Source organism: Quercus robur, chromosome 3 (assembly GCF_932294415.1).
Source record: "Quercus robur chromosome 3, dhQueRobu3.1, whole genome shotgun sequence".
NCBI classification, from domain to species: domain Eukaryota; kingdom Viridiplantae; phylum Streptophyta; class Magnoliopsida; order Fagales; family Fagaceae; genus Quercus; species Quercus robur.
This window is the reverse complement of record NC_065536.1, coordinates 30,328,079-30,355,204: the sequence shown is the minus strand read 5'-3', so window position 1 is coordinate 30,355,204 and position 27,126 is coordinate 30,328,079. Positions and strand designations below refer to the sequence as shown.

At 33.7% G+C, this 27,126-nt stretch overlaps 1 protein-coding gene and 1 pseudogene across 1 annotated transcript; one reads left to right on the top strand and one right to left on the bottom strand.

Annotated features, from left to right (window-relative positions):
* Positions 1-1,302: 1,302 nt before the first annotated feature.
* LOC126719504 (SKP1-like protein 1A) lies at positions 1,303-3,599 on the top strand (annotated as a pseudogene).
* Positions 3,600-10,887: 7,288 nt separating this feature from the next.
* Positions 10,888-14,553, bottom strand: LOC126716380 (homeobox protein knotted-1-like 1). The gene is made up of 3 exons (XM_050417241.1): positions 14,341-14,553; positions 11,667-11,786; positions 10,888-11,202 (listed from the first exon to the last, which is right to left on the bottom strand). The coding sequence occupies exons 1-3, from the start codon at positions 14,488-14,490 to the stop codon at positions 11,047-11,049; spliced, it is 426 nt and encodes a 141-aa protein (XP_050273198.1). The 5' UTR covers positions 14,491-14,553; the 3' UTR covers positions 10,888-11,046.
* Between the last annotated feature and the right edge of the window lie 12,573 nt (positions 14,554-27,126).

The following is a 27,126-nucleotide window of genomic DNA, read 5'->3' as shown; positions in this document are numbered from 1 at the left end:
CTACAAATGAATTGTCACCATAAGATTCATTTTCAGAAGATTACTTTTAAAAATAAGGACAAAATTTAGTTACAAAATTAATTATAACCTAAAATTACAATTTTACTTTATATCTTTTTATTGGATGTGAATTTTGACAAATTCATCATTGGATTACATTTTTTTCTTATATTCTCCATACTTGTAAAATTTATAGAAATTAAAGTTCAATAGCTATGTTATCAATAAATTGTTTAAATTGCAAATTTTTTTTTAGTTTAAAATTATGCATAAAATATAATATTATAAATCATATAGTAAATAATATTTGATTGACACAAAATTTGACATGTATATTATGAGCATAAAAAACATGAAATCCAACGATTATATTTTCGAAATATGTAGTAATGTTAATGATATTGAGGAAGGTTGTGGCCTTAGATTACAACCAATTTTATAATTAAACTTTGTCCTAAAAAAATCCTCAACCTATTCAGATCGTACTTCTCACCACTTGATACACCAACAAACCTGCAACCTATACATTGCACTATTTGAACACCCACCCTCCTCTCCCTCATTTTTTTTTTTTCTCATTTTGAAAAAGAAGCCTTGCATTTTTTATATATAGCATCTCCTCAGTGGAAAATAACATACATAGTTCCATGGAATTTTTCATAAACCAACCAATAAGTTGTACTAATTAGTGAGATACTGGATCTATCCTTTTTTTTTTTTTTTCCACTATAGATTTTTGTAAGATACTATCACATTGGCAACTCCACTCAATATAGCTTAAAGTGTTTGGGTAAAATACAATTAACACTCCTAGGATTTGGGCCAATTCTAGTCAGGTGCAAGACCTTTCAAAATTAACCAACTTTCCCAAAACCCAACTTGGACCCTAAGATGATACTTATTTTTCTTCTCTCTCATAGTGATTAGGGACCAATTAGTCAATTTTGAAAATTTTGGATTGGTTGGTATTAGGGGTGTCAATGTTCGACCCAACCCGCGAACTCGACACGAACCCAACACTGTTTTTTTCGGGTTAGGGTTGGGCCTTAATGGGTTTGGGTCATAAATGGGTCGACCCAAAAGCGACACGATAAGAAATGTGTCATAAGCGGGTCAACCCGCATAACCCGCAATAGACACGTTTGACACGCCAATTTATTTGTGTCAAACCCAAAATGACCCACTTAACACAACCCGTTTAACTCGTATAACAAATAAATAATTATTTTATTTTAGATTTTTCAAATACCTTTTATATCCAACATATATTTTAAATTTAAAAAGAAAAGTAAGTAATTACAAATGAGAAAGGTAATCTTATTTGTTTCATTAGTTATTATTACTCTTACATTATTATTATTTAGTTCTTGTCAAACTGTTGAGGCATGATTAATTTTGTAACTACTAATACTTTTTTTTTTTTTTTTTGGCATAGAACTTGTACAAATGAAATTGGATGAGCTTGTGCAAGATGTTATGAACTTGGACATCAACAAAGAATCTATGGATAATAATTATGGTCATAGTCAGGATTAGTATACTATTTGCTCAAATTCTTTCAATATTGATACTTATCATTTGACGAGTTCCAAGGATATTATATTTTTGTTGAACTATGTTATTTTATTTTTGTTAAACTATATTATTTTGAATTTGGGTTGAAGTGTTGCACTTCTTTTGGAGTGTAAAGAACTTATTTCTAGATGAATGTTATATTTTTATTGAACTATATTATTTTGAATGTGGGTCGAAGACATAAAGTGTATGCACTGGTTTTTGGGATGTAAAAAATAATAATTTATAGATGGATGTTATATTTAATATTATGCAGGTTGAAATGGGTTGTGTTACATTCGTGTCAACCCAACACGATTCGTTTATTAAATGTGTCAAATGGGTTGGGTCAGGTCAACCCGCCTTATTAACAGGTCGGGTTAGGGTTGAAGGATCCTGACACGATTATTAAATGGGTCGGGTTAGGGTTGAGCCATTTAGTCTAATACCCCTACCTCGACACGACACGAACCCGACACGTTAACCCGAATTGACACCCCTAGCTGGTATTAGCCTAAACTTTAGAGGTGTTTACTATAATTTACCCTTATAAATATGTTCATCCATCTATCTAATAAAAATAAATGGCTTTAAGGTACCTTTAGAACATTTGTTAATTCATCGTTTTAGAAAAGTTTTAATACCAATTTTTTGAAAAATATAAATCACTGTAAAAAAAAAAAATTAGTTACTTTTTTTCTTTTTTCTTCTCTCTCATGGTGATTAGGCACTAAGTTAATTTTAAAAATTTTGGACTGGCTGGCATTAGCCTAAACCTTAGGGGTGCTAATTATATTTTGCCCTTATAAATATGTTCATCCATCTGGTAAAAATAAAAGTCTCCGAGGTGCCTTTAGGGCATTTTTTAATCGGTTATTTTAGGAAAATTTTAATACTACTTTCATGAAAAATATAAATTACTATCAAAAAAATTAGTTACTTTTTTCTTTTTTCATAAAAAGTTTTGAAAATATTTTCTAAATTAATGTCTTAGGGCATACTTTAACTTTTTCCAAAATAAAAAGTATATAGAAGTATAACCAAAAAAAATTTCCCCCTCCTATTCCTTGAGCATATTTGTCAACGCTTATTCAATGCCTACATAAACCCGGAGTTGGCTTGATATAATTGATACACCGACATTGCCACAATCCCTATCTGTGTAGTAATCATAGACACAATGGGACTCCATAACCCTCTATATATAGCATATATACTTGTCCCCGCTCTTCCTTTGTATTCTCTACCCAGCTACGCTAGCAATCTCTCTAGCTTTATAGGTATACAACACAATCGTCTAGATTCTCTATCTTTATACGTTGAGGAGCTCAGACAATGAAATATTCGAGGTTGAAGAGCGTGTGGCCGTTCAATCTTTAGCCATCAAGAACTTGGTGGATGATGGGTGCGCCAAGAACGTTATCCCTTTGCCAAACTTGGATGGTAAAACCCTAGCCAAGGTGATAAGAGTGGTGCAAGACCCACTTGGACATGAAAGACGAGGAGGACAACAAGAAAGAAGAGAAGGAAAAACTCAAGAAGTATGAAGCTGAGTTTCTTGATGTTGATCAAGACTTTCTCTTTCATCTCATCATGGCTGCAAACTATCTCAATATTGAGAACTTGCTGGACAAATCGTGCGAGAAGGTTGCGAACATGATTAAAGGAAAGTACACCCAACGAAATACGTAAAGCATTCAACATCAAGAATGATTTTACTTCAGAAGAAGAGGCAGAAATCCTCAGGGAGAACTCCTGGGCCTTTGAATAGTGATTTTTTTTTTTTTTTTTTATATAACTCAGTGGTTTTGATGTACGTTCTTGATGTTGGCTTAATTAGTAGTATGATCATGGTGATTATAGTTTAAAGTTGATGAAGATTTTTGTTTTCTTTTTTGTTTTCTTTTTTCTAGTATTTTCTTTTAATTTCCTATGGTTGCAACTGATGAACGATTAAGTTGATTTGTAGTGATCCTGAATTTGTGATTGGTTTGGTGAAGGTTTTGATCAATGTATTAATTCCTTTGGTTTTGTTTTTCCTTTTATGGTCGTTTCAATTCTTTTCTCTTTTAAGCCAACATTATATGATGAAAGTTCATGTTCAAAATTAGAACTCCGATCACGTTTAGGCATATATAATCTACTGTGGCTACCTAATAAAAATCTTGATTTAATGATTACTGTTTTAAACAACAGTTTGGACACAGAAGCTCGACCGAAAGATTGTTGAAAATTGAAATCATGATATTGACCTACAAGAAAATAAATAAATAAATAAAATTCATGCCTTTTAACTACAAAACCAAAATAAAAATAAATAAATATGGACTAAACAAAAATCGCACACAAAATAAGAAACATTTATTTTGTATGTTATACTTTGTTGATATGTTTTATAATATGAAATGTTTAAGAAATACTTATTTTATAAATAGTATTTTGTTGAATATGAAATAGATGTTAGTTTTTACTTTTATAAAAAAATTTTGGTTTTAAGCTTTGGCCCCAAGTATGAATCCTGGTTGTGTATTAAAATGAAGCCCTTAAAAGAATACAAGTGGCGTCAATTAATAGTGGGTCATCGTCTAAAGTGTGTCATCGTCCTGCACGAACTCTTATCTTTTTTCTATCTAGGAGTAGACTCTTGTAATCTAATCAATAGGCTTATCAATTTAGGCTTTATACTTCTATAATCTAGTTGACTTTGTATCTTTAATATTTAATATTACTAATAAGAATATCTATTTTGTTCCTTAATTCATGGTTGAATTGTGCATTTAAGTTGTATTAAGTTAAGCATAATAGTAGTTTCAGTTAGTTTAACTGGTTAAGTCTTTGAAGGTTGAATAAGAAATTTGAGATTCAATTCTGGCCTACATTAAAAACCGATTGGTGTCTTACTCTGATGATAAAAAGCATCATTAAGAGCGAACGTCATAAATTGAAACTCTCTAAAAAAAATTAAACAGTGATCGAGCTCAATACTTTTTAAATAAATTCTTATTAAAATTCATTTATTGGACTGATAAATAATAAATGATCGATGGCAGATGTTGATAGCAAGTTTAATATATATATATATATATATATAGACCCCTTTTTAATATGTTATTAAACTGAATGATAACTACCAATAAAATGAAGCCATAGCCATAGAGAGAAAGCAAAGTCACTCATAAAAAATAAAAATAAAATAAATAAATAAATAAATAAAAAAAAGGTCACTTAAATGAAGGGGCAGGTGAATAACCTATGGGCATTAATAGTGATATGCAAGCAGTTATTTCTTAACCAGCAAACATGGAAAAATGGGCAATCTTATTGCAACAAGTACATGCGGTAACAGTTAAGGGTGAAAGTATAAATTGTGAGTTGTTTTTTCATTCAAGGCAAGCACACATAGTCTAAGAGTACTAGTATTGGTAGTGCTAAAAAGTTATATTACTATTTTTTGCAGTATTAAATATAAAAATGAGGTCCACTGGTGGAGCTATAGCCAAATTTTTTTGGTTTCTTTGTTACAGTGCACAGTTAAAGATGACTCTGCACGATAGCTCAAAGGTATATAAAAAAAATAAAAAAATAAAAATAAAAAACAATTTTTTTATTCTGCGTTCACACTACTTTAATTATTTTATTGATTTCTTTTTTTTTTTTATCTTTTCCTTTTCTTTCATCTCTGTTCATCCGTCTCTCTCATTTTCTCTACTCTCTCTCTCTCTCTCTCTCTCAATTTTTCCTCTGCTGTGTGAGGGTCTCTTCTTTTGTCGTGTGGGTGTGGTAGGTCATGCCATGGGTGTGGGTGTGGTGGGTCATCGGCATTGTGGCCATGCCATGGGTATGGTAAGTCATCGGTTTCGAGTCATGCCGTGGGTGTGGGTTTGTGCCATGGTGTTCGTGGGTCTTGCCATGGGGTTTGTGTGGTGGGTCATTGGCATTGTGGTCATGTTGTGGGTGTGGGTTGCCGTGGGTTTTACTTTTTGTGGTTGTGGGTTTATTTTTTTGGGTAGTTGTGGGCTGATTTTGGTGGTTGTGGTGGTGGCTGATCAATGGTTGTGATTTTTTTTTTTTTTTTGATAAATGTGGTTGTGATTGTTGTTTATTAAAGTATATATATTATTTTATTGCAGTGAGTATATTATTTTAATGTATTGTTTATGTTATTTTATTGAATTGAAAGTTAAAATAAAATCACTGATGATGAGTGAGAATGTAAAATAAATAAAGTAGCTTTTGGTAAAGTTAAATAGCTAAAATTATGACTTCACCAATGTGGATGCTCTAATGACCCAAAGACATTTTCGATCAATCGGACGATTATCTTCATGCTTTGAAATGCGTCCTCGCCTCAAGTGAACTCTATCTAGGAGTAGACTTTTGTAATCTAATCAATAGGCTTATTAATTTAGGCTTTGTACTTCTATAATCCAATTGACTTTGTATTTGTAATATTTAATATTATCAATAAGAATATCTATTTTGTTCCTTAATTCGTGGTTGAATTGTGCGTTTAAGTCCTATTAAATTAAGCAGTGATTGAACTCATTCCTTTTTAAATGAATTCTTTTATTGGACCGATAAATATTAAATAAAGGCACATGTTTATTCCAAGTTATATATATATATATATATATATGTTACTAGCCTCGTTCCACGCGCTTTACATGTATAATATGACTTTTTTTTTGGATTTAGTGTCATAATTTTTTTTTATTTTTTTAGATAAATTTGTTTTGAAAACATGGAATAATAAGTGAGTGTTCAATTTTATAGGTATTTTAAATGAAATTAGAGACATATTTTTACCAAGTTATCTTCAAGTTTTTTCCTGTTAAACTTAAGATATAAGGGTATTTCTGAACCAAATAAAAGTTCAGACTAAAGAAAGAAATCCTCTTATAAATAGTATAGATTAAACTAAATGATAACTACCAACAAAATGAAGCCTTAAAGAGAATACAAGTGGCGTCATATTATTAGTTATTAAGCTAATTATTAGTTAGTTTAGAGCCACAAAGAGATTGCAAAGTCACTTAAATGAAGGATGTGATTAACCCATGGGCATTAATAGTTATATGCAAGCGGTTATTTCTTAACCAACAAACATGGAAAAATGGGCAATCTTATTGCAACAGGTATATGCAGTAACAATCAAGGGTGAAAGTATAAATAAAATAGTGAATTGTTTTTTCATTCAAGGCAATCACAAATCATCTAACAACCCAGATATATTCCCGGACAATTATCTTCCTGCTTTAACGTGCGAGACATCGCCTCATATGAACTCTATCTAGGAGTAGACTCTTGTAATCTAATCAATAGGCTTATCGATTTAGGCTTTGTACTTCTATAATCCAGTTGACATTGTATCGATCTGTAACATTTAATATTATCAATAAGAATATCTTCTTCTTTTTTTTCCTTAATTCGTGGTTGAATTGAGCATTTAAGTCCTATTAAGTTAAGTAGTGACCGAGCTCAATCCTTTTAAAATGATTTTTTTTTTTAAATTCATTTGTTAGACTAATAAATAATAAATAATGGCACATGTTTTTTTTTTTTTTTTTTTTGATGTGAAATATGGCTAAAACTTTATTAATCAGAAGAATTGACAAATACATCCTGATTGAGAGCTTGTTCAAGGAAACAAGGAGTCTCTTCAACCCAAACAGAAAAATCAATAATGCCTAAAGCATGTCTAGCTAGTAAATGTGCTGGCCTATTGCCCTTTCGACCAACATGGGCAAAGTTCACACTACGGAAACTATGAGCAACACTTATGGAACTATAGACCAGAGTAGCTACAGATAAAGGAGGAGGAGAAGAGTCCCTTAGAGCATTAACCAGTGACAAAGAATCAGTCTCTAGCGTGAAGTCCTGGATAGACATGTCTTTGGCAAATTGAAGACCCATCTCAACCGCCTTAGCTTCAACCTCAATGGCACCTAGAGGAGCATCAATTTTTTTACTACAGGCACCAATCAATTGACCTACATCATCTCGAATTATAATCCCCACCCCTGCCAATTTCTGCTCTTTAAACACAGCCCCATCCACATTTATTTTGTACCGAGCAAGAGAGGGAGGCATCCACACTGCTGTCCCAGCTGGCTGCTTCGAACCCGTGACCTGTATACAAGCCTGATAAGCACATAAATACTCCAACGCATCATGCACTAAGGTTTGACTTGACTTTTTCGTACCACCATTTCTACATTCATTCCAGTTTGACCACAATGCCCAAGCTATCACAATCAGTTTTTCCACCCTACTATGATCCCCTTGAGCTATCATCACCACATACCAGAGCGAGTCCATGAACGACCCAAAATGGAAACTCCCAAAGCCTTGAAACAAAGCGGAATTGTGCCATATTTTAGTAGCACGTTGACACCGCCAGAACAGATGGGCTGAAGACTCTTCCTCCACGTGACATTCATCACAAACACTGTCCAACAGCACTTTGCGTCTGACCAGATTCTCCTTCGTGGGTAAAACATCTTTGCAAGCCCTCCAAGCGAAGTGGCGGATCTTGTGTGGAACATTGTAACTCCATAGATGCTTCCAAAAACTTCTTAACTGACTACCATCAGCCACACCACCCACCGGTACCATTAAGCTCATCTCCATGGCCAACTTATATGCACTATGAACACTAAAGAGTTCGTTGTGCGTTAAAGCCCAGACTTCCTTATCCTCTGGCAAATTCGCACTTAGAGCAATGCTACAAATTAAGTCAGCTTCATGAGGAAGGAAGATTTGCCGCACCAACTCATTATTCCATGCACCAGAAGCTTCATCAATAAGGGTTGCAACCCGAGAGTCCTCAAATAGTCTTGAGACAGGAGAAACTACCTTATAAGTTGAGGGGGATGGCACCCATTTATCCTTCCAAATCCTTATGCTATGACCGTTCCCCACCAGCCACCTTTTGCCATTCCGGACAATTGCTTGAGCCACCAAAATACTCCTCCAAGCAAATGAAGGATTTTTTCCAAGACATGCATCTACAAATTCACACCTTGGAAAATATTTGGCCTTAAAAACCCTATATAATAAGGAGTCATTCCTAGCCTGGAGCCGCCACCCTTGTTTAGCCAACATGGCCAAATTAAACTGCTTCAATTGCTTGAACCCCATTCCCCCACAAGCCTTTGGAGCACAAAGTTTCTCCCAACTGATCCATGCCATTTTCCTCTCCTCCTTACATTGCCCCCACCAAAAATTCCTAATAATACTTGTCATCTCATCACAAAGGGAATCAGGAGTTTTAAAGCAGATAGAATACATCGGAATAGCTTGGGCTACCACTTTTATCAAAACTTCCTTCCCAGCTTTAGACAATAGCTTTTCCTTCCAACCAGCCAACTTTTTGGCCAGTTTTGTTTTGACTTCCTTGAAAGTATTCTTCTTATTTCTTCCTACCAAAGAAGGGAGGCCCAAATACTTCTCATGTTGCCGAATGACTTGAGCACCAAATCGCACTTTAATCTCTTCCTGGATCTCCTTTACTGTGTTAGGACTGAAAAATAAAGAAGTTTTGGCACGGTTCAGCTGTTAGCCAGAAGCTTGCTCATACGTTCTCAATACTTTCTGAAGGGCTTCACATTCTTCAATAGTGGCTTTGCAGAAAATTAAACTATCATCTGCAAAAAATAAATGAGATAGACAAGGGCCACCCCTACACACAGATACACCTTCCAACAAACCATCAGCTGTAGCTTTTTCAATTAATGCAGAAAGGCCTTCTGCACAAATCAAAAATAAATATGGGGAGAGTGGATCACCTTGGCGGAGTCCTCTAGAAGGAATAATATGGCCACTAGGTTTACTATTGACACGTACAGCATAAGTGACTGAAGAGATGCATTGCATCATCAGGCTCCTCCATCTTGAATGAAACCCCAATTTCTCCATTATCTTCTCTAGGCATGCCCATTCCACCCTGTCATATGCCTTACTCATGTCTAGTTTGAGAGCCATCTCACCTTTAGTTCCTGATTTCTTCAAATTAATCAGGTGCATTGCCTCAAAAGCTACTAAAACATTATCAGTAATCAATCTACCATTCACAAAAGCACTCTGGGTATCACTGATAATAGATGGGAGGATTTTTTTAAGTCTGTTGGCTAGAGTTTTAGATGCCAGTTTGTAAATAACATTACAGAGACTGATTGGTCTATACTCAGTTACTCTTTTAGGTGAGTCAGTTTTAGGAACCAAAACAATATGGGTTTCATTAAATTTTGGCGAGGTAATGCCTAAATTTAGGAAATCCAATATTGTCTTAGTTACTACACCACCTACAGTAGACCAGAATTTTTGAAAAAAAAAGAGGGGGCATACCATTCGGACCTGGGGCTTTTAAAGGATACATCTGTTTTAGGGCTTTGTGCACTTCACCTGCCTGGAATTCCTTCACCAGCATGGAATTCATTGATTGAGTCACTCTAGGTTGAATGGCCTCTAGAATTTCAATGAAATAGCAAGTTTAATATATATATACACACACCTTTAATATGTTATTAAATTGATTGATAACTACCAATAAAATGAAGCCTTTAAGAGAATATAAGTGGCATCATATTATTAGTTATTAAGCCAATTATTTGTTAGTCTAGAGCCATAGAGAGATCGTAGAATCACTTGAATGAAGGCACCTGAATAACCCATGGGTATTAATAGTTATACGCAAGTGGTTATTTCTTAACCAGTAAACATGGGAAAATGTGCAATCTTATTGCGACTGGTATATGCGGTAACTTACAAGGGTAAAGTATAAATAGTGAATTGTTTTTTCATTCAAGGCTAGGCTGGCTGGCACACATCGTCTACCAACCCAGAAACATTCCCGATAAATTGAAAGGTTATCTTCATGCTTTAAAGTGCATTATCACCTCGCATGAACTCTATTTAGGAGTAGACTCTTGTAATCTAATCAATAGGCTTATCAATTTAGGCTTTGTACTTCTATAATCCAATTGACTTTGTATCCGTAATATTAATATTATCAATAAGAATATCTATTTTGTTCCTGAAGTCGTGATTGAATTGTGCATTTAAGTCCTATTAAGTTAAGCAGTGACCGAGCTCGATCCTTTTAGGGAGAAGTCTTGTCTTGAATAGCATAAACTTAGTGTGAGCAACCAGAAAATTGGTTTGTACTCCAAATGCTATTATTTTAAGGGGTTTTGTGAGTTCAATGATGACATAACATAATCTAGATAATTTATTATCAAAAAGTTGATGAAATTGAAAGAATTCTATGTGATAGAGTAACTTGAGAACTTTAGAAGATCTTAATCCGGATATTAATTCAAAAACATACGGATTTAACAGGTTCTTATATAAAACAACTAACAATAAAAGGTAGCTAATTACCAAACAAAGAGCTCTAACCACATAAATTGTTTGTAGGAGATATTGATTATCTGATCCTTTGGAGATAGCCAACTGATTACTGCCTACCAAATTTGGCCTATGGGTTATATCTTATTTCTTAGTGCATAGGAGATCGGCTGGGTATGCATTATTTGGGCCACTAAGCTCCTTGAGTTCAATGTTCATGGCATTGATGAAAGATGCTGCTTCCTTTATTGGTTGTTCCATGCCTTCTTTAAGCCTGCTTAGTTCCATGCAGTACACTTCCTGTCCATTGAAAATGTTCTCATTATTACACCTTTTTTTAATTATTTTTATTTTATTTATCTCTGTTACAAAGAAAAACTACTTCATTACATGCATGGGTATTTTTATGTGAAATTCAACCCCCACCCTCTCCCCCAAAAAAGTTAAGTAAAGAAGAAAGATTGTATAGATTTTTTTTTTTTAAAACACTTTAGTAAACAACAGTATACTGCATTTTTGAAGTATTATCCCCATTATAATGCTCTAAAAAACTTGGTTAAAGAAAACCACATTAGATGCTCACAATCGCATTATTATCATATATAAATATGGGTATGTTTATGGGAAAAAAAAAACCAATGAAATGATCTCAGAAAATCTACACATATACTATGATAGAGCAGTCTAATAAAACCGTCTCATAAAATACCATCTCAGGTTAGAAGATGAGAGATATTTAACTGGAGAGAAGACAAGGGCCATACCATGAAGTGATCAAGGTCCAACGAAGTAGGAGTGGTTGCTCCCTTGAGCTTGGAATAGGCTTTCTGATCATCTACTGCATTTGTTTCACCCACATCCCCTATTTGATCACCTAATGCCACCTAGCATTATTCATTAAAAAAAAAAAAAACAAAAAAAAAAGGAGGTCCACTTGACATTAGTGTGGTTTTCAAACCTATTTTGTTTAAAGAATCGTACAAAAGAAAGGTTTAAGGTTTTTAAGATCGAACCGAGATTAAATCGAGATTAAACCGTGATGATATCATAATTAATTTAATAATTATTTGTTTTTATTTTTACTAAAATAGTTCAAATAAATATAAAGTTCTATCTTTCAAATGTATTTTTCATATCATAATTTTATAAGACAAATAAGAAATATTAATTAAATTTCTAAGCAAACATAAATTGATTTTGTGTTTTTTTTTAGTGAGGGATATGAAATATTTCATTATAGATCAATATCGATATAATGTTTCAAAAAATTACCACTTATATATATATATATATATATATTCTTAGAGCTTAATATTTTTTTATGCAAGCCTATGTCTAAATTATCTTAAGCCATACCTAAGCTCATTTGATAATCTAATAAACTATTCTTATGAGACCCAATAAAAAAGTTAGGAGAGACAATAAATGGTCAAGTATTTCTAGGGCTATAAACGAGCCAAACTTTGTCGAGTAATGCATGTTCAAACTTAGTTTGTCAAAAAAAGTAATTAAAAAAATAAAAATAAATAAAAAATAAATAAAAAAAACTCAAGTTTGGCTTGAGCTCATGACAAGCCTAAAAATAATGTTTAAGCTTAAACTTGTGAGAAAGCCAAAAAGTTTGAGCTTGACTTGATTAATTAGTCAAGCCAAGCTCAAGCTTAATATCAAGCTCAAACTCGAGCTTAGATCAAGCTTTTGAACTTGAGATCTAAAAAAATTACATTATCAAATGCTTAAATCTTGCTACAGTGGGCTGCTAGAGATAACAACCCACTGTAGCTAGATGTTAAAATTAATAGCATCTACCACCTTTGATGGGGGGTGCTTTTTTAAAATTTGATGTTAAAAAATAGCATTTATAACATTTGACACCCTTGATAAGAATGCTCTGACAGTAGAACATTGAGCAAACCAGGGAGAGAGAAGAAAAATTCAAAGAAAGTAAGAACAGAGAGAGAGAGAGAGAGAGAGAGAGAGAGAGAGAGAGAGAGAGAGAGAGAGAGAGAGAGAGAGAGAAGAAGAAGAAGAAGAAGAAGAAGAAGAAGAAGTGGTTGAAGTTTCAAACTTTCAACAATAGCCATACGGTGTAACTTTAAGCCAAGTACAGGTTTTTTGTTTTTGTTTTTGTTTTATTATTTTTATTATTATTATTATTATTATTTTAAGCTCTAATAACCATTTATGGTTCTCAAATCTAGATGGTTCGACCTCGGTTCGTACGGTTTATTGATTTTTATTTTTTTATCTAAGCCTGTTTTTGGAATTAGATTACCTCTTTAATGAATGGTTCTCGATTACCTAAATGGACCATATGATCCAATCCAAATTTTAAAACTATTAAATCATCAGCTCATGGACTTGCTAACCTACGGTTCACGATTACCTGAGTGGATCGTACAATTCGATTCGGATTTTAAAACCATTAAACCATCAGTTCGTGGACCCGTTGACCTAACATGACATGACCATTTTTTTTTAAGAAGAAAAACATAACATAATATATCCATCTAACCATCATTATTTTGGCCCCTTTTTTTTACAATTTTCTGACTGATAAAGAGTAAAATAAAGCATTTGTATATCGCAATGTCATTTTTCTATTACAAAAAGCTAGCTAGAGTTAAATGTCAATATTGAAAAGGAAATTAATAACTAATCGAAAAGTACAAAGTCTATAACAATTATTCACGGAAGTGAATTTTTTTTTTTTTTTTTTTTTTTCCTTGCCAAAAGGGGGGACGGTAAGATATAAGCTTGACCTAACAAATACAAGAATAAAGTCACGCACACATATTATTATTAGTTAGTGTATAATTGGGAAGGAAAGGACAAAAATGACTGGCACCTAGGTATTAGGCCATGAATGATATATGTGGTACTTTTTTTTTTTTTTTTTTTTTTTTTTTTTTTTTTTTTTTTTTTTTTTTTTTTTTTTTTTTGCTATTAGAGGCTAGTCTTTTCCAAGTAGGAAGTAGTCTATAATCTATAAGGCTCAAAAAAAAAAAAGTACTCTACAATCTATTGGTAAGAAAGTACGTTTCGGATATTCCTCTCAAGTGCGACATATTTTGAGGCTCTTTCCCCTTCAGTCTAGGTAAAGGAAAGGATTTTCCAGATTGTCCTGTCAAATTACCTTGGTCCCGGCCCCATAGGCCACAATTTCTCCTAATTACACCACATGGATCTTCGTATCAAGTTATGGAAATTTAGTCTATTTCATAGTTTAGATAAAATTTTATAAATTTTAAAGTGTACAAATTACCACTCTTTACGTTTTTTAATATTTTAAAATTTATGATAATTTATACAGTCTTACATTAAAAAAATATCTAAATTAAAACCATGAAATAGAGAGACTCCAGACAATAAAAAATAAAAAATAAATCCTTAAAAAAAGAAAAAGAAAAAGAAGCAAGAATAGGGAGATATAAATACCTTCAAACATTTCAAGTGAGTCTCAATCAACAACCCATACAAAGGATGGCCTGTGATCATCCTCTTTAAAAGCTCACCATCTTCTTCTTGATCTACGCCAGCGTTCTCTAGGAACCTAATACTACCATTCTCTGCACTCTGATCCTCCATCTTTTTTCTTTTGGCTAAGTCTTTGATCCACCTTTCTATTTCTCACTCACTCCCTTTCCCAAATGAGGTTAATTTTATAGCAAGTAGTAAGTAGTAACCCTTGGCTTGGAAGAGAATCAAGTTGCTTTTGAGAAAAGCTGAAAAAGTAAATGGTTTTTTTTTTTTTTTTAGCTTATTTTTATTACTTGTCAAAGGTTTTATTTTATTTTGTAGTACTATTTATGAGTTTTACAATATCATTTCAACTTCTTTTTAATTTTATTTATAGTATTTTTAGCAAAATATTTTTAATTTTAACTAAATAAATAGTTTCTAAACGGTGTGAATGATATAATAAAAGTTAGGAAGTCAGTAATAAGCTTTTTCCTGCTTCCTCTTTCTTGTCCCGAAAGGAACCTCTCATGGTTCTCCTCGATAATAGCTCCTTTCAAGTACCTAAAATTTGTACCTTCCCTTTACCTCTCTTTTAGCTCTATATTGAAAAGGGGCGTCATTGATACTGTTTCCAAATTGAGTTTTCTACTGTTTCCAAATTTGGTCTTCTACTCTGTGGCGTCGTACGTAGTTCAACTACAAAGAACTTTAAAAAAAATTCCAAATGTCTTTTCGCTTCTAAAACCCGATGGACATTAGACATCCTTCTTATATATTTCCCGTGCATGACTAAACCTGGTAGGATTTTGAATGAGTTTGGGTTTTACGTCTTGAAATGTGACTAAATAAGTTAGTTACTTAAATTTTCTTAATACTAATAATGTTTACAAAAGTCTAAGATTTACTTTAAATCTATCCCACCATTATATTCTTTCACTCATTCTTATCCATGGAGTTAGCTTAGGTTTTTTTAGTGTTAACAGATTTCAAGTTTATAATTAGTGTATTTTATCGTTGTAAAAGTGGGTTGAGTTAAGTCTAGGTCAAAAATTATTCTATGACAACAAAATTTCTATATGCTCTAAATAAAGAGTTAATACTCCTTTGCCCATATTATTTTTTCCACCAAAATAAATTTCTTAGTAAAACTCATCATTGGAAATTATACATTTGAGGTTTCAAAACAATCACAAATTTGACTTACTTTAGATTTGAAATAAATGAGATGGAATCATTTGAAGATGACACAATTATGCTAAATCTGAGAATATTCTTGCTCGAGCGAGAATAAACTTTGGTCGAGCAAAATTGCTGCATGAAAAAATTTGATTTTTATTAGAAAAATGGTTTGGTCTCATATTTAACCCTACCTTGTATGCCTATATAAAGCACCTTATGCAAGACATTTATAGGTAAGAAAGGAGGCTATATTAGAGCTAAACATATCTTATTTTCCATTTCTTCCTAACTCCATCTCGTGGGTACAAAAGAGAGCTTTCAAAAGAAAATACTTCTATTTTGTATCTATACATGTGATCAAAAACTTGAAACTATATAAACTATGGGTTGTGTTAACGGGTACCGCACGGTGCCTATTAAGCACACCTTTTATGAAAAAAATTGTGTTTTCGTTCTCAATTTATGTTACTTTTTCAGTTTACAGGTACTATTTTAGGATATTTATTACTTTTTCTGACAAATATTTTTTATTTTTTTCTGCCTTAACCAGCACCAAGCGGTGCTGGTTAACATTCTCCATAAACTATATCAAATCTTTAAGATGCCTAGGGGTAACTAAGAGAATAGTTTGCGGTCAGTAGATTGACTTATAGTAACAAGTAATATTGAAGACACAAGGTAAGAGTTTACAGTTGCTACCAAAAGTAAGGAGCTCGAGTACCTAGTTTAACTATATGCACGGGAAGTAGTGCAAGTAATGTATGTACGGCAGCAACGGTTAATCAATAGTATACTTGTTGAATTAGGCTTTGTCCCTAGAATGTTTAACCGTTTTGGGTTTCCACTAATTGAAAAAATCATTATCTCTATGTAAGTGGGCTGCTTTTTTTATTGATTTGAATATATTCATCCATGAAAATCTTATGATTTGAATCTTGATTAAATAACTTCTAGGTTTAACTCTTGAATAATTCATTAAAAATGGTGGTAAGTCATCGTAGGGGTATACGTAAACAACCATTTTCATAGATTCTGATAAATATATAGGTTGGATGTTGTTTGTTGGTTTAGTATATTATACCCTTTTTATGGACTCTGTAAACACAGTGTTCAATAAAAATTTATATAAATCGAATTATTAACATTGGTCAAGTTATGTTTTGATTAAATATAGTGCTTACAACATTCAAAATTAATGTTTAAATGTGATTATATAGTATTTTAGATTTTAATATTGAGTAATGATATTGATAGGTAAAGTCTACCTAAGTACAATAAAATAAAAAATATTAATAAAAGAGTACAATAAATTAAATGGATGGGTTCAGCTTGCATTTTCAAATCTGATTGGAAAAATGTTTGAAATAATGTTTCTAAAAATTAATATGGTTTTAGATTTTATATTTTTAAACTGGTTAATTGAATAGATATTCACATCTTTATATTCATTATTTGGATTAATGAATTAAATTAGATAATTATATGAGTGAAAGAAAACAACTATATAATTATAACATATTATATATTCACAGTAAAATTCTTGAATCTCATCTTCAATGCATAAGAAGAATTAAAAAAAAAAAAGTTGAGCGTAAATAAACAAAAGAAGAAGGTTTAGATGACTTTAAGATAAATGGAAAATTTCCTTATTGTTGTTCTTTGAAAAGAAAGACTAGATTATTTCTTATTTCACTTTCTAAAAAAATAAAAAAAATAAAAGAATACATGGCTAGGAAAGGAAAATACAAGTAATATTATATAAATAACAGGAAAAAATGCAAAGTACATCCTCAAAATTTGACCAAAATTTATTTCAATTGTCTAACTTTACTTTCATTTAATTTAATTCTCTAAATTTTAAATTTATTCAATTACGGCCTCTCCTTCAACTTCCATTAATTTAAAAAAAAAAAAAAAAAAAAAAAAAAAAAACATTACGAAATTTTTTTTCAATAATTAATTAAATTTTTATTAAAAAATTTGTACACTTAACAACAACATTTTACAAAAATTTGTAGCTAAAGATACATACTGTTATAACTTATTTATCAGTTTTTTTAAAAATGAGCTGTTGAATAAGTTATACATGAAAATAAAAATTATAAAAACTTATGTTTTACCTTTAAAAAAAGTTTTATATTTTTTAAAATTGCAGTTTCGAAATGCTATGCCAAACTGAGGATATACAGCGCGCATGCGAGTCTATATATGGGTTCAGCTTGCGTGTTCCAGAGTCTGTCAGCCTCTAAGATAAGTTTCAAGAGGCATCATGCATCCCTGTTTCGTAATTTAAATAATTGCCTTTTCTGGGTCTGTAACTCTGTACAATTCAGTCGGCCTGGTAAGAGCTAGTATAGCTAGCTACAAATCTTTTGCCATGAAAAGTTTGTATTTTGTCCACTAGTAAGCAATTGCACGTAAAAGTAGTAATGTTTTAGATCAAAGTTTATATCTCAACTTTTCCTTGCAAATAGCGAGGTATCGATCTTGCATGCAACGGAAGAACGATCCAATCGGACCTCACTCGCACATGTCCTATGGTTTCTTAAGAAGACCTCATGACTTTGATAGATCGACTGTCGGTGAACTAGACTACAAAGATAGAACGCTCGTTTGTCCGTATCCATATATAGACCAAATCTCAATGTCTAGTCTGAGATCGATGGTACCCATTGAAGAACAGTATAGTAGAGAGTGAGAGGCTATAATTAAGGATTTGGAACTCTAGGGTGATTAGCTGCTGTACATAGAGGATAAATAAAAATGCATTTTCTCCCCCCCGCATAAATAAAGGAAAAATTAACAAATACTTTAAAAGCATTTATTTAATAATATTTTTAGAAATTTTTGTGGAAAAAAAATTATTTATTTTGACAACTTTTTATATTTTTCATAAAAATAGTGTCAAAACTTTCTTAAAATAATTTATTAATAATTTATCTAAGAGCCGCCATTAATAAGATCCCATAAATAATACCAATTATAGACTATGACAAAATACTAGCTAGGGTTAGGGTTTCACTTTGATAAGTTGCCCACATTGGTGCCCTTTAGGCCAAATAGGCCTACAAATAGGAGTGTGCATGGGTCGGGTTGAAGAGTTTTTCAATTCAACCTACCATGGTGGGTTAAAATAAATCCAACCCAACCCCATCCATTATAGGGGTCCAACCCAACCTCTGAATTAGGATGGGTCAAGTTGGAACCATGGGTTGGATAAATTTTTTTTTTTTTTTTTAACTACTACTATTATTATTATTAAATTGAACATTAGAACATCATTACTACAAATAAAAGCAAATGTATAACCAAATAATCATGAGTATAACACAGAACAAACACAAACTATATGAGAAGAATTTAGGGTTTGGGTTTTATTTAGAAGGGGGGGAGTAAAAAAAATTGTATAATATATTTTTTAAATTTTAAATATATTTTAAATATAGGTGGGTTAGGTCAATTTAGGCGAATTTGTGAATCTTATGACCCAAACTCAACTCGACCCATTGTTAAAAAAAAATTTATAACCCAACCCACCAACACATAAAAATGACCCAACCCAATGGGAGGTTGGTGGGTTTGCTGCACACCCTTATCTGCAAATGAGTTTTGGGCCCTAGCCAAGGATGGAGGCAAGCTTTGACAAGGGGGGCAATGACCCCCCCCCCCCCCCCACGGCGTGATTTTTTTTTTTTTTTTTTAAATATTAGTATATACCAAGGTACTAATTTTAGCAATTTTATTTTATAAAATTACATTTTGCCCCCTTTAATAATATCATTAATTCTTTTAAGAGTAATGTTATTACCACAAACTATTTTACAACATTTTTACAAACTGTTGAGATAGAAAATTCATATTGGTTTGCACTTGGTCCACCACTTACACCACTTTTTAACTTACCAATAACCACTCACTACATCAGTAATTTGTAAAAAGGTTTGTAACTCTAACATTTCTCCTCATAAAGACCATTAAAAAGTCAATAGATCTAAAATCTAGAACAAAATATACAAGCCCAAAAAGCACCACAAAAAAAATTACCAATAGTAAATCTAAAACAAAATAAGCCCAATTAACAAATTTTACCCGACACAAAAAACCCGGCCCTTTAAAAAATTTTAAATAAAATTATTTTGTCCTTACCCAATAGCAACATCAAAGTCACACACACCAAAAAATAAAAATAAAATAAAAAAAATCCCTCAAACGGCTAAGTAGTAGTAGAGCCAAAGGTTAGAGCTGCTGCACATAGCCAATAAACAAACCCCCCTCCCCCCCCCCCCCCCCACGTCCCCCCTAACTCTAAGTCTTGGCTCTGTCTCTACCCCTAGCAATGACTCCCAAGGTGGAGAATACATTATGAATAGTCTACCCTAATTAAGAGATTTATATGAAATCACCACTTAATAAACTATTAAGGAAAATTAAGAAAAACCTCAAATTTTCTTAGGTTTCTTTGATATATTAAATTTGAAATATGAAAAGAAATACATGACTATGGTCTTAAATATAATCTAAAAGATAAAATTAAAATAAAGATTTCATAATGGAAAAGTACAAACTAAAAACTAATTTACCTTCATAAGTTGAGTTTAAAAATTAAGTTACGAGGTGGAAAGGTATATGACACCCACCTTAAATAGTTTATTATTATAAACACCTCAAATCATTGCACATGCACAATATTACCGTAAAAATGAAAAATTAATGAGTAAAATGCTACATCTTTACAAATAAGTAAATGCTCATAACAATAACTAAGGGCCTGTTTGGTAGGAGTATTGTGGTTTTGGTTTTTAAATAATGTGAAAATTGTGATTTAAAAAGTGTACTAAAAATACGTCTTTTGATTATTCATAATGCAAAAAATGTGTTTGGTGACATGTTTTTATAACATTCTTTTAAAACTGAGAAAAGATATAATTGGGTATTTGGTATGAAAATGTGTTTCTAAAAAATAATTGTAACGTTTGGACAAAAACAGTAAATTGACTATTATTTTAATTCAATGAGAGAGAAAAGTCCCACGTAAAACAACAAATCTCCCTTTCTCTGCTTCCTCTTTTCCCTAGAAACCTCTTTGCTCATCTCATCTCCTTTTCTACTCTTCCAAACTTGAAGAATCCAAACCAAACTTGAAGAGTCCAAACTCACATACATTATTTCTCTCCATGTTACAGGTGCGCTAAATAAAAACCAACTAAACATATCAACATGACATGTGTAGAAGCTCTACAAATTTGTCAAAATCATGGTCACTTGATTGTATTCATAGTTGGTGTTATAGCCAACTACCTTTGAAGCTTCCTGCAATATTCTTGCAAACCCATTTGGAATTAACCCAAAACAAATCAAAACCCACACCAGAACAGCAACAAAAAAACTGTCCCTAAATTCCCAACCCACACAAAGTTATCAAATTTTTGCAACCTCAAACTCACAACTGTACCCACGTCAAATTTTCACAAACCACACCTCAAGAACTAAAAAAATACTGTACCCAATCATTCCAAATCATCCTCAAACCCCAAACCCCCTCCCTTTATATACCTATTCCTATCTCTTTTCAATAACAATCTCTCTCTCTCTCTCTCTCTCTCTCTCTCTCTCAAAATCAAAATTATTTTTGTGAATTAGGGTTAGTGTTTTTGTGATGGAAGTGACACAGAGATATTTGAATCGGGTCAAGGGGCCGAGAAGAATGAGATGTTGAGGAATTTGGTGCAAAGGCATGGTGCTCAGAACTAGTTGGTGATAAGCAAAGCGATTTTCGGTCAATCCGGAAGTCTTGCCAACCTCGAAGGTGTAATCAGCTGTTGACGGAGGAGGACAACCTCATCGTTCAGGCTCACGCTAAGTACGGTAACAAGTGGGCCACCATAGCTAGGCTCCTCAATGGCCGTACAGACAATGCGATCAAGAACCAGTGGAACTCTACGCTTAAGTGGAAGTTCTCGTCAATGAGCGACAACACCACCACCACCATTGTACCCACCTTTCCTTGCTCGCCATCAGACTATTTCCTCATCAAAGCTTCCGAGTTCACCACAAACTTGTTTGAGTGAACTCACCCCAAGAGAAAGAGAGAGATCTGAGTTTTTGTTTGTGGGTAAGAGAGAGAGAGAGAGAGAGAGATGGTTTTATGAAAGAGGGAGAAAGAGTTGTTGGTGTTTAGTCATGTCAAGTCAGATGTCACTAAAAATTGTTACTTAAAAACTAGGGGAAATTGCACTTTACTCACCTGTGGTTTGGCCTGTTTTTATAGTGTCCACCCGTGGTTTAAAAGTTATCACTTAACCCATCTAGGGTGGCCTTTGTTAGATCTTCGTTACCCACCTCTGCCATTTTTGTTAGAAAATCTCCTTTACTATATAAGCCAAAATTAGAACCTAAATAGAACCCTAAAAAGAAGAACGAGCTCTCTCCCTCTCTCTATCTTAGAATCCCTAAAATCCCTAAACCCATAATCATTTTCTCTCTTTACTTAGATTGCCAAAGTGAAATCTAAACATTTGCAAGCAAGGAGAAGGTGTACTAAAGCTTAGGTTTTCCTCTATATCAGGATCCCTAAAAATCCCCAAACCCATTTCTCTCTATACTCTGATTGCCAAAGTGAAATCTGAACATGTCTTCTTCAAGTTATTTCTCTGATTCCAATCACCATTCATGTTCTGCTGACTATTGTCAGCTACGGACTACTTTGACCTTGAACAATTTTGGGAGAAGGTTTAATGGATGCTACTACTATGATGTGGTGAGTAACAGTTGGTTTTTAAATTTTTTTTTCTCTCTTTTTATTTTTTATTTTTTTTGGTTTTCTAGTTTTGTTGGCTTTATGAATAACTCTAATTTGATTTTGTTTGTAGGATGATGAACCTATACTTTAGGTGGTTGGATGGCAAAACATGTAAGTGTGGGTTTAAAGTTGCACCCATTGTCCTTGCAAGATTCAGTATGTACAAGAATCAAGCAAGAGTTGCACAGGAAAAGTAAAAGGTGGCTAGTGATAGGGAAAAAGCAGCTATTGAGAGGGAAAAAGTAGCCAAGCAAAGGGAAGAAAAAGCTAGAATGAGAGAGAGTATAGCTAAAAAGAATTTATAGAACTACAAATTTGCACTTGTTGTGTCATAGTGGTTTTTTGCATTTTTTGCTTCTTTTTTTTTTTGTGTGTGTTTTCTAGTAGGATGGGAGTATTTGGAACAAAGCCATTGAGTCTACCTTGAAGGCATGTTGTTGTAGTTATTGTATAATTTTGGGTACTACCACTTTTGAGAAGTGAATTCCATATATTTGGCACTATGTAATATTGTTTATTTGAATAGAGTATGCAATGTGTTTTTTATGTAATGTGTTCTTCTTTATGTAATTTGTTCTTATTTATCTAATGTTGCCTTGTTTATGTAATGTGTAATTCTACCTTGTAATGTGTTCTTGTAATTTGAATAGAGTATGCAATCTACTCTTCTTTATATAAGGGGAAATTGCACATGCACCCCACAAGATTTTGTTTACATCAAATGAAGAAGCATAAAGAAGTATGTTTTAATAAAGAAGCATAAAAAAATCATAAAGAAGTACCATTCCATACATCAAATGGAGAAGCACAAAAAAGCATAAAGAAGTACCATTCCATACATCAAATGAAGAAGTATAAAGAAGTACCATTCCATACATATATAATAACATATACAAAACATTGTTCAAAACAAGTGGACTCCAACTAATATTAATGGCTAAACAATGCCAAAGTACGTCAATAATAAGTATTTCTATCCCCACTAAGACAATCACAAATTAACTTTATAGTAGAAAGTTATGCACTGTAACAAAAATGTGGTGACATGCCCCTATTCGACATACACAATAACAAAAAAGTAAAGTAAATTTTCTGCAAACACATTCTCCAATCTTCATTTCCCAAAGACCTTGGCCTTACCCTTGCCTTTTTTGTTGCCCTTGTCCTATCCTTGCCTTGCATACTATTCCCTGTTGAGAACATTGCACCAAATGTCTCAGCTCTTAATCCACCTCTTCCATATGAGAACAGATAACTTTTCCCAAGTACCCTTGGTGGTACTAACCCCCTTGGAGGCTACAAAATATATAGCAACTCTATATCAAGATCTAATTTAGTGTTTATGTAAGTATAAAGGGTGGTGTTTGTGTATATACCTAAGATAGAGGTTTTCTTGTGTCCCATGTTTCCTTAGGAGTATGAGAGATGGGCTGGTTGCATGAGAACCATTGAATTGTGGGTACTTTACTTGGTGGTGGTCTGCTTGAAGTTAAAGCAGATGTTTCAGTTGACTATGTGTAGGATTTGCCTGTTGGCTACCTCAGTGGCTACTTTTGTAGCTAGTTAACTAATTGACTTGCTTGATGGGTGGTTGGCTTTCTTGTTAGATGGCTAGCTACCCCACTTGTTGCTTGACTGGTTGTCTGCTTGGTTGCATTGTTTACTGGTCCAGGTGGGTACCTTGCTTGCTAGTTGGCTGCCTTGTTTACTGGTCTAGGTGGGTGCTTTGCTTGTAGGTTAGCTGTCTGGTTAGCTGTCTTGTTTGTAGATCTAGGTGGCTCCTTGTTTCTTGATTGGTTGCCTGGTTGCCTACTTTGTTTTCAAATCTAGGTGACTACCTTACTTGTTGATTGGTTGCCTAGTTGGTTGCCTGGTTGGCTGCTTGGTTGGCTGCCTTGTTTGAAAATCTAGGTAGCTGCCTTGCAAACTTCCTTGGTGGTTGCCTAGGTGGTTGACTTGCTAGCTAGTTGGCTGTCTGGTTTGCAAACTAGGGTGGCTACCTTGCAAACTTCCTTGGTGGTTGCCTAGGTGGCTAACTTGCTGGCTGGCTGAGGTACTGAAGTTGCACTCTAACTTGGTTGGTCAGTACTTGCTCCTTCTCCCTTTTATCCCTACAAAAAGAATTGTCTTGCATCAGAAATAGATTTGTAATATAATTGTCATTGACCTTCTTGCTTTACTTACAATTTTTTTTTTGCCTCTTAAGTCTCTGTCTCCTTTGCCATGGTGTCTTACCTATTATTTCAGCCTTACACCTCCTTGAATTATGCGCCTCCTTATGGCAAAACCCACATTTTATAGGTCTATTTGACCTAGAAACTTTGTAAGGGTTGTTTTGCTCATCTGCATCTTTCTTTTCCTTTTCATTGGTGGCAAGTTTGTACACAATTGGAGCAACAGGGGCAGGTTGGTTGGTTTCAATCCATTCATCTTGGCCAAGCAGTGGGGTAATCATCTCCTTGTATGTAGCTACATAGGCATCCTTTTTATAGCATGTATGCACATAATCCTTAGGCCTCTCCAAATTCTTATAGATTGCTGCAACCCCATGTTTACATGGGATTCCTATCAAATCTCAAACTCTACAACTACAACACTTTCTTGTAAGGTTAACCACATGCCTCTCATACTCATTATCAACCTCATATATAAAGTAACTTGATGGACTAGCAGAAAATGACTTAGAATTAACTTTCAACTGCTCAAGCTTCTACACTATGTTTGGATATATGTCACTAGTGAACTTTTCAATTCCAGTCCTCTTACTGTACATTCTAATCATCAACCTAACCCTAATCCATTCTTGCATGGCAATGATTGGCTTATCCCTAGCATCTAGTATCATAGAATTAAATGACTCACTAAGATTGTTCACATAACAATCAGAGATGGCCCTTGGAGTGAAATGTGACTTGGTCTATTGGGTTGGTTGGATGTTTGCTAGATAGTCCCATGCTTTTTTGGTCCAAGTCCTTCATATCTTGCATCCTCTTCTCAAACTCCCTAACTGTTGTTGTTGCATCACACCTCCATAATGCAGCCTTCAATTCTAAACCCTTAGAAGTTTAACTTAAAGTTGTTGTAAATATGCTTCACATAGAATCTATGTTTAATTGTTGGGAACAACATCTCAATGGCATATATCAATCCTTGGTTATCATAAATAAAATCAAAAAACATCCAAAGAACAAAAATGAACACCATCTGCCTAAGAACAAAAATAGAACTTTCAAAAAGCAAAAATGTAATGACTAAGAACAAACATAAATCTCAAAAAGCAAGTGAATTGTATTACCTTCTGCTTATCTGAAATGAACACCAAATTTAGCTCATATGGCCTCCCAATATCATCTACAGTAAAAACCACACCAAAAAATCCTTGTTTTCTTGCTCAACTACACCTAATGCAACAGGTATTGTCATTCCCATCCCTTGTAGTTGTTGATAATATATGTCCACCAAATTTGCCCTTCAAATGGCAACCACTAATCCTACAAGTGGCCTGCACCCCCCCCCCCCCCAAGAATCCAACTTTCTATGCATTGAATCTCACATATATCCTCTTGAACTTAGGTCATGTGTTAGGTTTAGTAATCTCAGTTTGCAAAATCACCTTACTCCCCACATCTATTACTCTTATCATCTCAGCATAGTCCCTAAGCTTCCCATATTGCAACCTCTCATCACCTAGTATGAACTCTCTAGCTTTCCTCTTAGCTCTGTACACTTGATTCATGCTCAAGTCCACAGACACATCTTGCATAACTCGATGCTTCACACCAGAAATTGCCCAATTAGGGTTTTTGTTGAAATCATCCAAATACTTCCTAGCCACATATGTAGAAGTAACCTGACTATGCTTGAATGTCTTCCCACATGTACAAGTTGGAACCATGGTCTTTATTTGGAAGGTTAACTCCCATGAAATCTGTGATGCATATACTCTCCAACCACATTCATATATGTAGTGGACAGAAACTTTGGTCTTTTCATTAAGCTTGAACTTAATGTCCACTGGTTTTTGCACTACATATTCCCTTAAGGCAGCCTTAAACACCTTCCCATTTGGAAAATTCATAACCTTGCATAAATAAGGGTTACTTATACCAGTCTTCTCATTGAACTTTGGACATCTCACCCTTTCATCCTTATCCTCAGAATTGTTAATGCTCCTAGTGTCATCATCATCAAGAGCTTTTTCAGCCTAATCATCATCATAAACAGCTTGATCATTGGCAGCAGCTTCTGGTTTCTTCCCATTATCTGTAACTTGCTCCTTCAAATGCTCTCCCTCATTTACCTTTTCAGTATCTCTTTGATGCTTTCTCATATTGGGCACCTCATTGTTCTGAGCACCAAATATGTCATCAGGATAACTCTCCTTCATACCCTTCATCTAGCCAATCAGGTTCATCCGCATGAACATCTTCACTACCAACAATTTGTCCATAGGTAGCATTGTCATCCACATGCACTTCTCCACAACCAACAGGTTGCCCACCCCTAACATTGTCATCTATAGCTCCACCAACACTACCACCCTTAAACCCTCAACAAGTTCTTCACTAACATCATTTTGGTCAACCACAGATGATCTAAGAGAGACAATATTGTCACTGCCCCTACTGTGTTCACCCACTACTAGAGTCAACTCCTCACAATTAGTATCATCACCTTCATCATTCATTTCCCATGGTTGGTCTATTGCAATTGGTTGATCTAGTTCAACCATAGGTTCTTCAATAACAATTAGTTCAGCTTCAAGTTCTACATAAAGTGTGATT